A 16,253-nucleotide genomic window follows, 5' to 3' on the forward strand; every position below is an offset into this window, starting at 1 on the left:
AAGTATATTTTGTTAAGGTTTATGAGAAGCGTATTTTGTTAAAGTTTATGAGAGTTGCTATGAAACACAATAATTTGGAAAAAAAAAAGAGAGAGAATGTTGTGTTTACTGGGCCATGGATGGATGATGTCACTAATAAGCAATTATAACATCCCACATTCCAAAACTATTTAATAATTTGTTTTGAAGAAATATAGCTTCCAAAAGAACAAGAACACAATCTAAACATTTATTTGGATGTTTTGCATGGCAAAATATAATTAAATATATAAAATAATTAATCTCAACCTAAAAAAGCATCAAATATTAGTCACCAACTTTAACAAGGAAGGAGGTTCAAAAGTTTATCAGTAAATGAATTTGTTGGAATACTCAATGCATTTCCCATGGCAAAAACATTTCCCATGTAAATGTTACAGACGGTTAGGCTTCTAGTGCCAACCACAAAAACTAGATTAAATGTTAGGTACATGTATGGCTATAAAGAAGAATGGTGAAAGAACAGGACCTTTAGAGAGACAAAGATTCCCAGGTCCTGTCTGGCTGTGTCCTTCCCCAGCAGTATTTCCGTAAGATGCTACGTCCAGCAGTCTCCAGCCAGAACAGCTGCCTCTGGCCTGGAGCACAGCTGGAACATCCTGTGGCGGGAGCCCCCTCGTGTCCTTGCCAGGCTCAGGTGGGTGGCAGCCGAGTGAAAGAGCCCTCCCCTCTAAACGGCCCTGATGGTTACCATAACTACACTTAGTCTTCAGATGCTTGTCAGTCTGAAATGTTTACAATGAATATTCTTTTCTTTTTGAGATAGAGTGTCGCTCTGTCACCCAGGCTGGAGTGCAGTGGTGCAATCTCAGCTCACTGCAACCTCTGCCTCCAGGGTTCAAGCAATTCTCATGCCTCAGCCTAAGTAGCTGGGACTACAGGCATGTGCCACCATGCCCAGCTAATTTTTATTTTTTATTTTTAGTAGAGATAGGGTTTTGACATGTTGGCTAGGCTGGTCTCAAACTCCTGGCCTCAAGTGATCAGCCTGCCTTGGCTTCCCAAAGTGTTAGGAGCCACCGTGCCTGGCCTACAATGAATATTCTAATGAGGACTAAAATGAGGTTCAGTCTTAATAAGGGTAAGACTCATGTGACCCAACCAAGCTTTTCTCGTATCTAGACATGCTTTCCAAATATCTGGATGAACTGCATTCCCCAAATACATAATGCAATTAAATTATAATATAGCTGCCTGTTTACAAACAAGAGGAAGTATTTATTATAAAACATAGCTGGCCGGGCGTGGTAGCTCACGCCTGTAATCCAAGCACTTTGGGAGGCTGAGGTGGGTGGATCACCTGAGGTCAGGAGTTTGAGACCAGCCTGACCAACATGGTGAAACCCTGTCTCTACTAAATACGGAAAATTAGCTGGGCGTAGTGGCGCATGCCTGTAATCCCAGCTACTTGGGAGGCTGAGGCAGGAGAATCGCTTGAATCTGGGAGGCAGAGGTTGCAGTGAGCCAAGACGGCGCCATTGCACTCCAGCCTGGGTAACAAGAGCGAAACTCTGTCTCAAAAACAAAATAAAACAAGACAAAACAAAAAACAAAAAACCAAAAACCAAACCAAAACAAAACAAAACATAGCTATACAGATCAATAAAAATGTGCTCTTACCTACTCAGGGCTTACAGGGGATATGTCTCCCAGGAAAACAAGCTCTTGGGCAGAGCTGTCACTCAGCAGTACAGTGCCACAGGAAAGAGAGACAGGACTCAAAGTCAAGGCCTGTGGGAGAGCTAAATGCCTACTGAGCTCAGTCAAGGAAATGCTCACTAAACATTCACCATTTAGAATGGCCACAGCCAGAGTGGTCATGATGCAAACTACTGGAGGATACTATCAATAAATGTTCCAAAAGCAGAATATCATACACTCAGAACTCGACTTTTCCTCCTTCCGATACTGTTATAGCTCAGATGTTACTATAATTTAATATAAACATCAACAAGAGAGCTAAAATAACAAACCATTTAAAGAAAGAGATGTAACAAGAAGATTGAGAAAACCCCCAATTTACTGTATGACTGGATAGTTCCATTAAAAATGTTTCTTTTTTTTTCCCCCTAATTCATAGATTAGAATGATTACTGGAGATGTAACAGGCACAGATAGGCCAGATCTTTGTAACACTCCACCTCTGCCTATCAAAAACAACATTTTAGGGCGAGGTGCCATGAAACCTGGCAGAGAACAGTGCTTGCTTACTTTGGAAAGTGCAAAGACATGACAACTTGAGAATTTTGCTTAAAGCTCACAAAATGTCTTTTCACTAAATTAGATTTTCATTTATACAACCTACCACCCAAAGATGCTTTATTGTTATAGTGAAGAAAACACTTACAAAAGACAGATCTTCATAATTAAAAGACATATATAACATTTTAATCTTCTTTTAATAAAATTATGAATCATGAAATCTGCCTAATTCTTTTCGTTGTCAATTAAAATTCTTCCCCTAAAGATACTTTATAGATTCCACTCAACTCCTGGCCTTGTTTTACGGGCAAACTCTAGGATCCTGGTTTATTGCCTTTTAATTTTAAAAATAAAATTAGAGACAAAAGATTAAGAAAAAGAACCAACAATTGTAGCAAATTGGATGCCATTCTTGCACATTCTCACCTTCCTCTGGTGACTTTCTGTAGAACCTTCATTCCCACCAGGCTGCAAGACTTCCCTTCCAACTGTCTTGCCTTCGACATGGTGAACTCCAAGTGCACTTCACCGAACATTCCACAGGCATCTTGTACCAGAAGGCAGGCTCTGTAAAAAACCATTCACATTGGTCTTTGAGGAGGCAGTTTGGATTAATACAGAGATCAAGATTTCCCTCTTCTTCATTATAAAGCCACTATATACTGCTGTGACTGGTCAATATAATTTAAAGAAAGTAAAGAAAAACCAAGGGGGGGGAAAAAAAAAGAAATCCACTGTAGTCATCTTCCTAAATGGGTGAGTCAGGATTAAAAAAACGTTGAATTCAAGATATCCTTTCTGTATGTGTTCATGCAGGTGTTTGAACCACCATCCACAGGCATGAAACTAAAACCTAAGCCAAATATGGCTGAAAAGTACCTCAAGATGACCATTCTCTTAAACCAAATATATTACCTAGAAACAGAGTGTCCTTTTCCCATTTTTACCGTTTCCCGTGAAAGAAATATTTGCTTTGTGTAGATGCTCAATACTGAGAAAAGCTGCAGGATAACATTACGATAAGAACAACAATAAGAGGCATTCTCTGAGACAGTACACGTTTAGACACGCATATCCCAGCAGGATAAAACCTGGTGTCCCAGCTTGCAGCAACACAGCCATGATGGACAGCCAGCGACATGACGGGATTCCCCCCAGCTTTTAAGTTTAGATGATGTTACTCATGACAGCCTATTTATGACTGAATTTGCAATCCTCTTATTTTGTAACTGAAGTAAATGAAGCTTATTTATCACAAAATGACATATTCTCAGAAAACATTTCACGGAGCCTGAAGAAATTATAGTCAGTAAATAACATCACAAAATGGACATAAAAACTGTTCTAAAGATAAGAATGTGAAAAAAACACATGTTGGAGGAGAACAGATGAAGCCAGAAGCCTTGAGTGCTGCCTTGGCAAAAGGGTCAAGAACTGTAGACTCCTTAATGAAGTCTTCCAGGCCCACAGGGCCAGCTGGTTTGCAAGAGAAGCAGAAATATATCCTGTCTGGAAAAAAAGCACCTTTACTTGGATTGCTAGTTCACCGTGGAATAAGACCAAACAAAGATGTGCTCAAATAAAAATCAAACACAAAGAAACAAACCATCATGTGGGAATAGTCAAAAGAAGTAACACCAGACCTGCTGGGGACTTGAGATATTAGAATTAATGAATAGAAAATATAGAATAACTGTTTTAAAGAGGTAAAAGGTCCCCAAAATATGAATAGGAGACAAGAAACTACATAAAATGACTTGATAGATTTGAAGAAGGATGAAATCACATTTTCAAAAAGGAAAGCTACATTTATTGAAATAAAAATATTCACTGAGTAGGTGTAACAAATGGCTATATGCATCTGAAAAGTGTATATATGAGATCTGAGGTATAAATCTGAATAAATTACTCAGAATATAGCTTGAGAAGTGAGAGGAAAAAAACATGAGAGAAGGTGCAGAAATACAGAGGAGAGTGAGAAGGTCTAACATGTCTAATAGGAATTTCAGTAAAACAAGACAGAGGAGGGGAAGCAATAATATGTAGTTACAGTGATTGAGAATTTTTCCCAACTGATTTAAGATACAGGAAGAAAAACAAATACCAAGTGGGGCTGGCCATAGTGGCTCACACCTGTAATCCCAGCACTTTGGTAGGCCGAGGTGGGAGGATTACTTGAACTGAGGGGTTCAAGACCAGCCTGGACAATGTATTGAGATCTTGTCTCTAGGAAAAATTTAAAAAAATTTAGCTGGGTATGATGGCGAACGCCCATAGTCCCAACAACTTCAGGGGCTGAGGTGGGAGGATCACTTCAGCCCAGGAGGTTGAGGCTTAAGTGAGCTGTCATCATGTCACTGCACTCCAGCCTGGGCAACAGAGCAAGACCCTGTCTCAAAACAAAGGCAAAGGGGGGAAAAAGACCAAACAAATACCAAGCAGGACAACGAAATGGAAATCCAACTAATATACTCACTGTAATGAAACTAGAGAATACCAAAGACTATGAGCTATTAAAAGCAAGAAGCACACAAATAAGATTTTAAAAGCACACACAATGAGAAGATTTAGAAGATAGTATATCTGCAAAGGAACACAAATTTGACTTAAATCAACCTTCTAAAGAGCAATGAATGACGCCAGAAGACATGGAATATTTTCAGAATTCTGAAAGCCATCTCAGAACTGTCCCAGCAAAACTCCTTTCAAGAATGATGGTAAAATAAGGACATTTTAATTTATTTATTTTATTTATTTATTTATTTATTTATTTATTTATTTATTTATTTATTTATTTTGAGATGGAGTCTTGCTCTGCTGCCCAGGCTGGGGTGCAGTGGAGCAATCTCAGCTCACCGCAACCTCCATCTCCTGTGTTCAAGTGATTCTCTTGCCTCAGCCTCCTGAGTAGCTGTGATTACAGGAGCCCACTGCCACACGTGGCTAATTTTTGTATTTTTAGTAGAGATGGGGTTTCTCCATGTTGGGCAGGCTGGTCTCGAATTCCTGGCCTCAAGTGATCTGCCTACCTCGGTCTCCCAAAGTGTTGGGATTACAGGTGTGAGCCACCCCGCCTGGCCTGGGACATTTTTAGAGAAAGAAAAACTAGGAGCATTTTCTACCTACAGAACCTGACGTATTTACTGATTTACTAATTACTAAAATGATTTCTAGACCAGGTGCAGTGGTTGACACCTGTAATCCCAGCACTTTGGGAGGCTGAGGCGAGAGGATCACTTGAGCCTAGGAGTTCGAGATCAGCCTGGGCAACAAAGTGAGACCCTGTCTCTACAATAAATAAAAAAATTAGCAGGGTATGGTGGTGCACGGTTGTGGTCTCAGCTACTCAGAAGGCTGAGGTGGGAGGATCCCTTGAGCCCAAGAGTTTGAGGGTTGCAATGAGCTACGACTGTGCCACTGCACTCCAGCCTGGGTGGCAGAGTGAGACCCTGTCTCAAAAAACAAAATAAAATGATTTCTAAATTATGTACTCTAGGAATAAGGAAATTATTGTGGAATAAAGGCCTGAGATACAAGGACTAATGAGCAAAAATACAAACAACCCAAAATAAACACAGGACAGAATAACAACACAATCAATAATATTAAAGGTGTAGAGCTGAAAAACTGAAAATGGATAGCAATGAAATCAAACGGGCAGTGACTGGAGCTCAAATGTTCCCAAGTCCTCATATCACTCTAAGCCTGGAGTTAAGATATTAACTTAAGTATAGTGTATGCGGTACAATTTCAAGGATAATCACCAAAGAACAGAAACAGGGAATATAACCTCCTAATCACTAGAGGAAAAAAAATGGAATGAGAAATATAGGAAAACACAAAGAAAAAACATTAAATGGCCAAGAAAATAAAGTTGTTCGTAATCGATCCACAAACTTTATGGGCAGTTTGGCTGGGTATAGATTTCTAGACGGGAACTAATTTTTCCATTCATAGTCTAATCATGTTTTGTTTCCCTCCCTTCTCTCCAAGTCTGAGGTCTTTTTTAGTTTCCAGTATGCTACCTGAGAGCAGGTATAAAAGTATACGTTTTGATGTTGATTTTATAATGTCTTTTTTTTGGTCTATACATCATTTAAAGGCCTCCTTACCTCCTAGTTAACTCCTCACGTGACTTGCTTCTCCATTCCATATCTAAATAGGGAAGTCCAGGCCAAGCCTTGGGGACCAGGACATGTAGGGGAACTGGAGGTAGGACCAGGCTGCATTTCCTAGGAGGAGTCTCCAGGCTCTTCTGCTAGAGAACAACCCATGGTGGCCCCTACCCCTCCACATGTGATTACATTAAGGCCTGGCCATCTCCTACTGATACGCCCAAGACTTTGCTTTAAATGTTATTTTATTTTATTTTATTTTATTGATTAATTCTTTTGAAACAGAGTCTCACCCTGTTGCCAGGCTGGAGTGCAGTGGCGTAATCTCGACTCACTGCAACCTCCACCTCCTGGGTTCAAGCAATTCTCCTGCCTCAGCCTCCCAAGTAGCTGGGACTATAGGCGTATGCACCACGCCCGGCTAATTTTTGTATTTTTAGTAGAGACGGGGTTTCACCATGTTGGCCAAGATGGTCTCGATCTCTTGACCTCATGATCCACCTGCCTTGGCCTCCCAAAGTGCTGGGATTACAGGCGTGAGTCACTGTGCCCAGCCTGTGTTATTTTTTTAACCTATGCAAAAGTCAAGACAAATACAAAAATCCCCGCAGATCCAAATACAAAGTTTCTATATTTTTGATTGTGTTGAGAAGGGAGAGGTATGGAACTGGCTACTACCTTTGCCTTTAAGTTTGCCCTGACATTTTCCTTTGTCTCAAATAACAAGGAAGGGTGCTTCTGTCTATTCTTTTGCCCTAGAGACGAGTTATCACTCTTCTTCTCCTGGTATTCACACCCACCACACACGCTCTCCCACTCTGTTTTGCTCACACAGCTGCAGCTCAGAGGCAGGCTGGCTCAGGCCCGAGGTGGAGTCATCACCCCCCTGGTTCGACTGGATTGGAACTGTGGCATTCCACAGACTGCCCAGACCAGCGTCAGCTTATCAGCAGCCTGCGCTGAATTCCACCCACTTGTCAATGCTTTCTGCCCAGTGAAACGCTATCTCCTAAAATCAGTGCTAGTGTGACAGGTCTGAGCAGAAAAGTGTCCCCATGACTTACTTGTTTTTCCTGAACTGCCAGGTATTTACCATAAATTTTATCCTATTCAATGGAACACAAATGGCTTCCCGGGGGGCAGCATTATGTTAATAACTTTGGATCTTGCAAAAGTTGCTTATCTGTATGAGCTTGAACTTACTCATTTTTAACACAAAATAAGAGAATCTAATTCAGAGGGCTGTTGTGAGCATTGAAGTCATTCACATGATATAGTGATTTAGGGCATGGTAGAGTGACTGGTAGATAAATCTTTTCTTGGTGGGGTACTTAGGTCAATTTTTATAATAAAATTTTATAAGTTTCTCCATATAGCTCTTGTACATGTTTTGTTAGATCTACGCCTAGACTGTCTATGGTTTTGTGTTCTATTTTAAATGGTGTTTTGTTTGTTATTGTGTGTTGCTGGTGTGTAGAAATACAATGGCCTTGTATATTGAACTTTTGTAATCCATCAATTACTATTTGTAATCCGTTTAATGTACTTTTATGCAATCATTTCATAATTCCAATTTTGCTTCTTATTTTCTTTTATGGCTGCCTTTTAGGACCTTCAGGGCAATGCTGGAGAAGCCAGTGACTGGGCATCCTTATTTTGTTCCAGCTTTAAAGAAAAAGTCTTGAATGTTTTACAGTCACTAATGTTTGCTTTTATTGTTGGTAGTTTTTCATTTTTGGTTTTTTGTAGACGTCCTTCACCCAGTTAGGGAGTCCTAGTTTGCCAAGGAATTTTTTTTTTTTTAAATCATGAATGGATGTTGGATCTTATCAAATGCTTTATCTGTATTAAATAACTGCTTCCCCCTTTAACATGTTAATGTGGCAAATGACAATTTCAAATTCTTTCTGAGTATTAAAGTAGTTTTTCACTTTTGATGTAAAGCCAAGATCCTATTTGCTATGTCTTATTTAGAAATTTTGTCTCTAGGTCCATTAATGATATTGGTCTTTAATTTTATTTTTCATACTACATTTGGTATCAAGATCATTTATATCAGCTTCACAGAACAAGTTGATTACCTTTTCTTTTGGAAATTTTAGAAAAAAATTCTAAGTATAAGACTCAAATAATCTGTGTTTTGACAGTTAGAAATAATTAGGTAATAAAATCATTTAGCTTTAGTGTTTTCTTTCCTGAGAAGATTCTAAACTACCAGCTCAACATCTCTAATGATAATTGGACTATTTGAACTTTTTAATTTTTTTCTTAAGATATTTTGGTAATATATTTTTCTAGGGATTTTTCCATCTTGTCTATTTTCAAACTTAATAGCATGAAGATGCTACAGTATTCTTACATTTGTTTTTTTCAAGTTTTATTAATATTACTAAAAAATATGTAATGCTTCAGGAATTTGCATGTCATCCTTGCCCAGGGGCCATGCTAATCTTCTCTGTAGCTTTCCAATTACAGTATACGTGCTGCCAAAGTGAGCACATGTATGTTTCCAATTCCTGATGGGACTGATATCCCTAATTTTCCTTTTTACTATTATTTATCTTCTCTTTATCAGTTTTACCACAGGATTATTATTTCTTGCTTTTGTTTAGTCACTGTTTATGTCATTAATTTCTACTCACATTTACAATCTTTTTTTCCATTTTCTTTGGACTTATTCTATTATGCCTTTCCTATTTCTTATGTTGGAGGCTTAGCTCATTAGTTTGCAGCCTTTCTCTCAAGCTATCCTCCTACTTCAGCCTCCTGAGTAGCTAGGACTACAGGCACATGCCACCGTGCCTGGCTTTTTTTTTTTTTTTTTTTTTTCCTTTTGAAGAGACGAGGTCTTGCTATGCTGCCTGAGCTGGTCTCAAACTTTGGCCTCTTGCGATCCTTCTGCCTTGGACTCTCAAAATGCTGGGATTATCAACATGAGCCACTGTGTCCAGTCCTTTCTTCTTTTTGTTTATTTTTATTTATTTATTTGAGACCGAGTCTCCCTCTGTTGCCCAGGCTGGAGTGCAATGGCATGATCTCGGGTCACTGCAACCTCTGCCTCCCAGGTTCAAGCGATTCTTGTGCCTCAGCCTCCCAAGTAGCTGGGACTACAGGCGTGCACCACCACACCCGGCTAATTTTTGTGGTTTTAATAGAGACGGGGTTTCACCATGTTGGCCATGCTGGTCTTGAACTCCTGACCTCAGGTCATCTGCCTAAGCCTTGGCCTCCCAAAGTGCTGGGATTACAGGCCTGAACCACTGCACCTGGCCCCTTTCTTCTTTTTAAAGTTGAGCTAATTTGACTAAAATTTATTCTAAATATCAAGTTAATGACATCACATAAATTTTAATATTTAGTATTTTTATTATCAGTTGTAGATATTTTAAAATTGTCATTATTTCTTTTTTGATCCAACAGGAAGTATTTTTCAAATTTTATAGGGATTTTTAAATATGTTTTTGTTATTAACTCTTACTGCATTCATTGTATGTTGCTATACATATTACTCCCACAAATTTGAAGCTTAAAATACAAACATTAATTTTTTTCGTAGTGTATGTGGGTTAGAGGTTCATCATCTTGACAGCAGTCAGTTAGTGCCAGATCCTGTTCTATTTGCATTCTTCTCCTCAAAAGGCCCTTAGGAGCTAGGCTATTATTATTCCTATTTAGCACATAGAAGACTGTAGATCAGAAAGGTTTACTATCTTGCCCAAAAACCATACAACATTAAATAAGCAAACTAACAATAAAATGAAATGATATATAAGCATATTTGATATAAATATCTCTTTAAATTTATAAAAGTCGGGAAATACCAGCCTAATTTCCAGAGCTAAACCTCTATCAGAATTCAAGTGCAGGTGAAATTGATTTACATACCACTGTAGTCAGCAATAAGGAATAGATCATCAGTCTAAAGCACTGTGTTCTAAGAGAACTCTCTGCAAGGATGGAATAAATGTTCTATGTGTATGTTGTCTAATGTGGTAGCCACTAGCCATATGTGGCTACTGAGCACTTGAGATGTGGCTGATGTGACTGAGGAACTACATTTTTAATTTTATTTAATTTTAATTAGTTTAAATATAAATAATCACATGTGGCTAGTAGCCACCCTATTGGACAGCACAGTTTAAAGGCCTACAGAACTGGAAGAACCAAAAACTATGAATACTTAAAAATTGGTTAATCAACCTTTCAAACACAGTAATTAAAAAGTGATGAATTTTTAAAGTGACTAGGGAAACCACGGCATAAATAAATAACAGGTTATTTCAAATAGCCTTCAATTTAAAGCTTTTCCAAATTATGTTCTATAAAAAAATGCACAAAATTTATGTTTTATCCAACACTAATATTCACAGAGTATTAATAGGTGTTTCTCAAAAATTAGCACTATCAACAAAATGTTAGCAATATTTTCTCTGAAATGTATTTTAACATATCAAAACCATACATAATTACTACTGTGTTCAATCTCCTTGATAATATGATATTTTACACCCAAGAATGCCAGGGAATCCCTGAGTGGTCACCTGATGCAGAAAGACATGATTTTAGGTCCTCACATTGTGTATAAGCAGTATTTAGCAGGTGATATGCAGAAGAATGTATCGCCTATCTTAAGACAACTAGTCTTAACATTTCCACAGATATGTATGACATTATTTAATTTGTAGTGGCTATAAGATATTTATATAGTACAAACTAATTTCTCATGGTTCTGTGACTGAAGGAAATTTTATATAAGAATTAGGGTTCTGTAGCTAATACTTAGGTCTAGTCCAAACAAGTAAAAAGCTAGAATACTTCAAAATGAAGATGAACGACAGTGGTCTTTGGTTTCTATAAAAATGAAAAGGTGAGCTAAGATAAAACAATTAGTGTTCAATCCTACTGACCTAACCTCAGGGATTAAAGGCCAGAAAGAAAGTATGGTGTAAGTAATTTGTTTCTTTCAGCATTTTGAAGATATATCCCAGTGCCTTCTGGCCTCCATTGTTTCTGATGAGAAGTCAGCTAGACTGTCACTGGGGCTCCCTTGTATTAATATATGATGAGTCATGTTTCCTTTGTTGTTTTCAAGATTTTCTCTTTATCTCTGGTTTTCCACATTTTGACTTTGAGGTGTCTGGGTGTATGTAATATGTTACAAATTTTAACTTATTAAAATTTTGCATCAAATTTGATAAGTGCTCAGCCATTATTTCTTCAAATATTTTCGGCATCATCCTCTCTCTCTCGCACTCTCATTACACATATTTTGGTGCACTTAATCATGTCCAACATTTTTATGAGGTTCTCTTTCGTTTCCTCCATTCTTTTCTCCCTTTCAGATTGCATAATCTTAATTTCTTTTTTTTTTTTTGAGACAGGGTCTCACTCTGCACCCAGGCTGGAGTGCAGTGGCACAATCTTGGCTCACTGCAGCCTCGACCTCCCAGGCTCAAGTGATGCTTCCACTGCAGCCTCCCAAGTCCACCACACCTGGCTAATTTTTTTTTGTTTTTTGTAGAGATGGGGTTTTCCATGTTGCCCAGGCTGGTCTCGAACTCCTGAGCTGAAGTGATCCACTAGCCTTGGCCTCCCAAAATGCTTGGATTACAGGTGTGAGCTGCCATGCGCAGCCTCATTATCTTAATTTCAAGTCCACGAATTCTTTGTTGTGCTGTCTCAAACCTACTATTGAGCCCTTCTGGTGAATTTTTCACTTTGGTTGTTCTTTTCAACAACAGAATTTCTATTTGGTTCTTTTCATAGTTTGTATCTTTTTATTGACACTCTGTTTGATTAGACATTGTTAACATATGTTCCTTTAATTCTTTAGACATGGTTTCCTTTAGTTCTTTGAATATAGTTATAATGGCTGGTTTGAAATCTTTTGTCGGCTAAATCAAACATCTGGACCTCTCCAAATGCAGTTTCTATTGCCTGCTTCCCACCTACCCCCACTAGTCTTCCGGGCTTGCCTCTCTAGCATGAAGCCTCCAACCTATGGGTGAGCTGGAGAGGGACAGTCAGGTCCGTATTCTTGGCCTGACTCATTTGCTGGGTGATGAGAGATGCTGGAGGCTGGCCATGAAGGGTGAAATGTACCCTACACTGGGGGCTGGGGGAAGAAGGGACCATCTTCTTGACTGGACCCCCTGGAGTACAGCCCCAGGTTAGTCTCTAGAAAATGAGTTTGGATGGTGGGGGAGTGGGTTGTGGCTCACAGGCCACACACTTGCCGTTCTCACTTAGATTTAGTAGTTATTTTTGATTCCATTCATGGAATGTTTCTCCATTTGCTGTATGCCCTTAGGACAATTTCTACAGATTTTAAATGCTTGTCTTTCATAATTTTCTCCAGCTAAATATTTGTTGGAGAGAGAATCCACCGTGTCCTCATTCTGCTATTCTGAAAGTTGGTCTTCTGTTTCTTTGATTTATTTCCATTGGAAATAAAGATTCTCTAGATGATTAGCATGTGTTGTGTGAGAAAACAAAATGGCTCTTTAGCCCTTATTTATAAGTCTTGAGAGTATTTGGAAACTATCCATTCTGAATTTGTAGGCTTAAGTGTGAGCTGTTATTTCTTGAGACATCTTGATTTGCTTGAACACAAGAAATGAGCCAAGTACAAAATTGCCAAGCCAGATAATGGAAGTGCAACACATACGGTGAGGCATGAAGGGCTGCAGAGCCATGAAGTAAGTGTCACAAGATCCTTAATAACAAAAGCACTTGGGGGTTTGTCACTGTGCTCCAAAACAGTGCCTTGGCCTTCTTAGGGTTTCTAGTAAATCAATGATCCATCCATTCATGTGCTAAATACAGCAGGACTGCCTCCTGGATAGGCCCTCTGTGAGGTGCTAGGTACAGGGTAGTGGGCAAACAGTCCCTGCCCTCTGTGTTTCTTGGCAAGAGAGACCAATCACACACAAATGTGCAACTACAGACTGTGTGAGTGATAGGAAGGAAATAAAGAGTGCTGTGAGAGATAGCACTGGGGTGGTGGGATGGTCTAGTCAGGCTCGTCAGGGAAGGCTTCTTAAAGGAAGGTGACCTTTAAGCTGAGCCTAAAGAGAGAGAAGCAACCAGTTATGCAAAGGCTGAGAGAACACTGAAAATAGAGAGCATAGCATGTATGAAACCCTAGGACGGGAAAGAGGTTTTCCATGGCTGAGAAACTGGAAGGAGGCTAGAAGATAATAAGAAAGACAAGATAGGTGTCTTAGTCCATTTGAGCTGCTCTAACAAAAATACCACAGACTGGGTGGGTCATAAACAATAGAAATGTATTGCTCACAGTTCTGGAGGCTGGGAAGTCCCAGATCAAGGCACCAGCAGGTCTGGCATCTGGTGAGGGCCTGCTGCCTCACAGACAGCTGTCTTTTCGAAGCAACCTCCTATAGCGGAAGGGTCAATGACTCTCTTGGGCCTCTTTTATAAGGATGTTAATCCCAAAGGCCCCACCCCCTAATACCTTGCGGGTAAAGATTTCAACATATGAATTTTGGGGGAGATGCAAACATTCAGACCATAGCAATAGGAGAAAGCAGGGATAAGAGGAAAGACTATTTATTGCATTATTCTTAATTTAAAATTAAACATATTTATGAAAAATTAAAAATTTGATAAAAATTATTTTCTCTTGGAAGGAAGGGAATAATGGCATTGGTGAGGGAAAGGGTTTTGTGGGGAGTTTGCTTGAAGAGAGAACTTTTAGACAGTCTCCTTAGACCCAGTGGGAGTCCACTGCCCTAATCAATGACAAATGCCTGAGAGGAAGGAGTGAAGGTGCAAAGTAGTGCTCATTGGCTAGTATGTTTTCTTTTGTTTATATAGTGTTAAAGTTTTCAGAAACTAGCAACTAAAATTAAGAACTGGAAGACTTTACATAAAATTCAACTTTCTAGTTATCTTGAGAAACTTGCAACCCTGGTAGCACTAGGTCAACACCCACAGTGGCTGCCTCAGGATGAGGCATGGGCTTGTGAGTCCATCCTGGTGCCCTCCCCTCCACGCCTGGTCCCAGTCCTCAGATGCTGCCACCCTCTTTGCCTCTTTGGCTTCTGTCAGCATGTGAGAAGACATTCAAGAAACATTTCAAGGCAGAGACTGGAGAGCACAGTTGTGAGTAAGGGATGCGGGACAGAGTGCCTGCACTGGCCTGAGGTTCGGAGGAGGTGAGTAGGTGTGGAGAGTGAAGAGCAGCCTCGGCATCAGACATAGGATGGGCCTCATTTCAGAGAACAAGGAGCTGTGGAAGAACCCAGAGGCTGCTCAAGTGACTCGAGGCAGGATGCAAGTGAGAACGGGGCTGACTAACACAGAACTGGGAAGGGCAAACTGCTCTATGGAGAATGTGACTCAAACCAGCAGGGCAGGAGCATTGGGATCCCAGCTCTGCCGCTATCGACAAGGCACAGAAGCTCTCTGGGCTGAGAGTCCTTTTATAACACAAGTGGATATTCTCTAGAAGTCCTTTCAGTTATTTTTGTTTAAGGAACGTCAAAATCTTCGTGTATCTATAGAGAAGGCTGCAACTGCAGCTGCAGCTCAGGCACCAGCACCCAAGTTGAGGAGCAGACGCTCACTGTGTGTGGCTGTGCTCTGCAAGACAACCAGCAGACACCAGCACGATCCTTAGTAAGCTCTGAAATATTGGGAACCAGTGGCTAGCCAGGCCACAGCGGGCTCAAGAGATCTGACATCTTAAAGTTATGTGATTAATATTCATAAAACGGAGCTTCCACTTTGGGAAGCAGTCGAGTACATTCCTTTGCTGTCCTGCCATAGAATACCCACTGCCAAGGCAAAGGTATGCATCCAGTACACCACACTCTCCGCTGCTAGCGATCCTGAGCTAAGGCCTGGGCTGCAGGTGACTTCTCTGCCCTATGCAGCACTGAGCATGGTTGGTGGGTCCCTTATACCTGGTGTGAGGGGATGCTGCTATCTATAGGAGTGATTAACTTAGATAAGTGCTTAGAACAGCCATGATAAAATATCTCACAGAGAAGTAGGACATGTGTGTTTAGAATGAGAGTCTCACAACTGCACTGATTCCATCAGCCAGAGAGCCATTCAAAACTTCTTGGAATAAGAGTCCGCCAAGTGAATTCCACTTATTTAATGTTTAAGATCAATGCTTCTCCCATAGACACACCCCAATAACCCCCACTTTCATGACTATAAGACGGTGGTGCAGGGGAGCAGGTACCACATAACACGAATGGACACGGACACTAGGAGTTTGGGTACCTGCACAATCCAGATTATGTGAATTTGTTTCACACCCAGTTAAGTGCCTGCATCTCTTCTGTGCTCAAAATCTTGGTTTCCTTCACCTACCAGACAAATGCGCACTGTTACACATGTAGTTAACTGACAAGAAAATAGGGTTCCCTCTCATTAAGTGCCAGCTCTCCTAAGTCCTGAAGCCAGGTGTCTGCATTTTTATAAAAGGCCTAATCTCATGGGAAGGGGCTCACAGGAAGGTGCTTGAGAGTGGCACAGGGCATACCATTTCACATAGATGCGGCCTTATGACGGTGACCTCATCATTCAGCTACGGCTGTTTTGCTTTGTAAGGTAAAGCTCCATTGTGGGTAAAGCAATACATAACCATTAGAATACCATGTCTACAGCGGGTCCCTGCCCCTAGCCACCCACACTTCACCCCTCTCAACTGGGAAAACAAGGCAGCAGTCAGAAAGTGGTTCCAGGGGAACAGGGTAGCAGCAGAATCACCTGTTTCAGCCATCAGCTGCCATTCCGCAGGACTTTGATTCTGTGCATTTCTGAGCCATGAGGGTGAGGCCTGGACCATGTTGGAAGAGCCGATTAAAACTGGTGCCAGATGAAACCACATTCCACAGTGCATTCCCAGCAACATAAAATAAT

The 16,253-nt window shown here is 40.3% G+C and overlaps 1 protein-coding gene and 1 non-coding gene across 14 annotated transcripts in view; both read right to left on the reverse strand.

The window, feature by feature from the left end:
* The window catches only part of SPIDR (scaffold protein involved in DNA repair), a 476,432-nt gene that overhangs the window by 55,335 nt on the left and 404,844 nt on the right, over positions 1–16,253 (reverse strand). For all 13 annotated transcript variants that reach the window (XR_010134994.1, XM_031013651.3, XM_063709293.1 and 10 more), the window contains one exon: positions 2,668–2,808. Coding sequence is in view for 12 of the 13 variants with exons in the window: in XM_031013651.3 (XP_030869511.3) it covers positions 2,668–2,808 (141 nt within the window). In the remaining variant the exon portion in view is untranslated. The remainder of the gene's footprint in view (positions 1–2,667; positions 2,809–16,253) is intronic.
* LOC115935758 (U6 spliceosomal RNA) lies at positions 8,749–8,855 on the reverse strand. Its single transcript, XR_004071361.1, has one exon. It is a non-coding gene; the product is annotated as a U6 spliceosomal RNA (small nuclear RNA).

The sequence above is a fragment of the Gorilla gorilla genome, chromosome 7 (assembly GCF_029281585.2).
Source record: "Gorilla gorilla gorilla isolate KB3781 chromosome 7, NHGRI_mGorGor1-v2.1_pri, whole genome shotgun sequence".
In the NCBI taxonomy this organism is placed as follows: domain Eukaryota; kingdom Metazoa; phylum Chordata; class Mammalia; order Primates; family Hominidae; genus Gorilla; species Gorilla gorilla.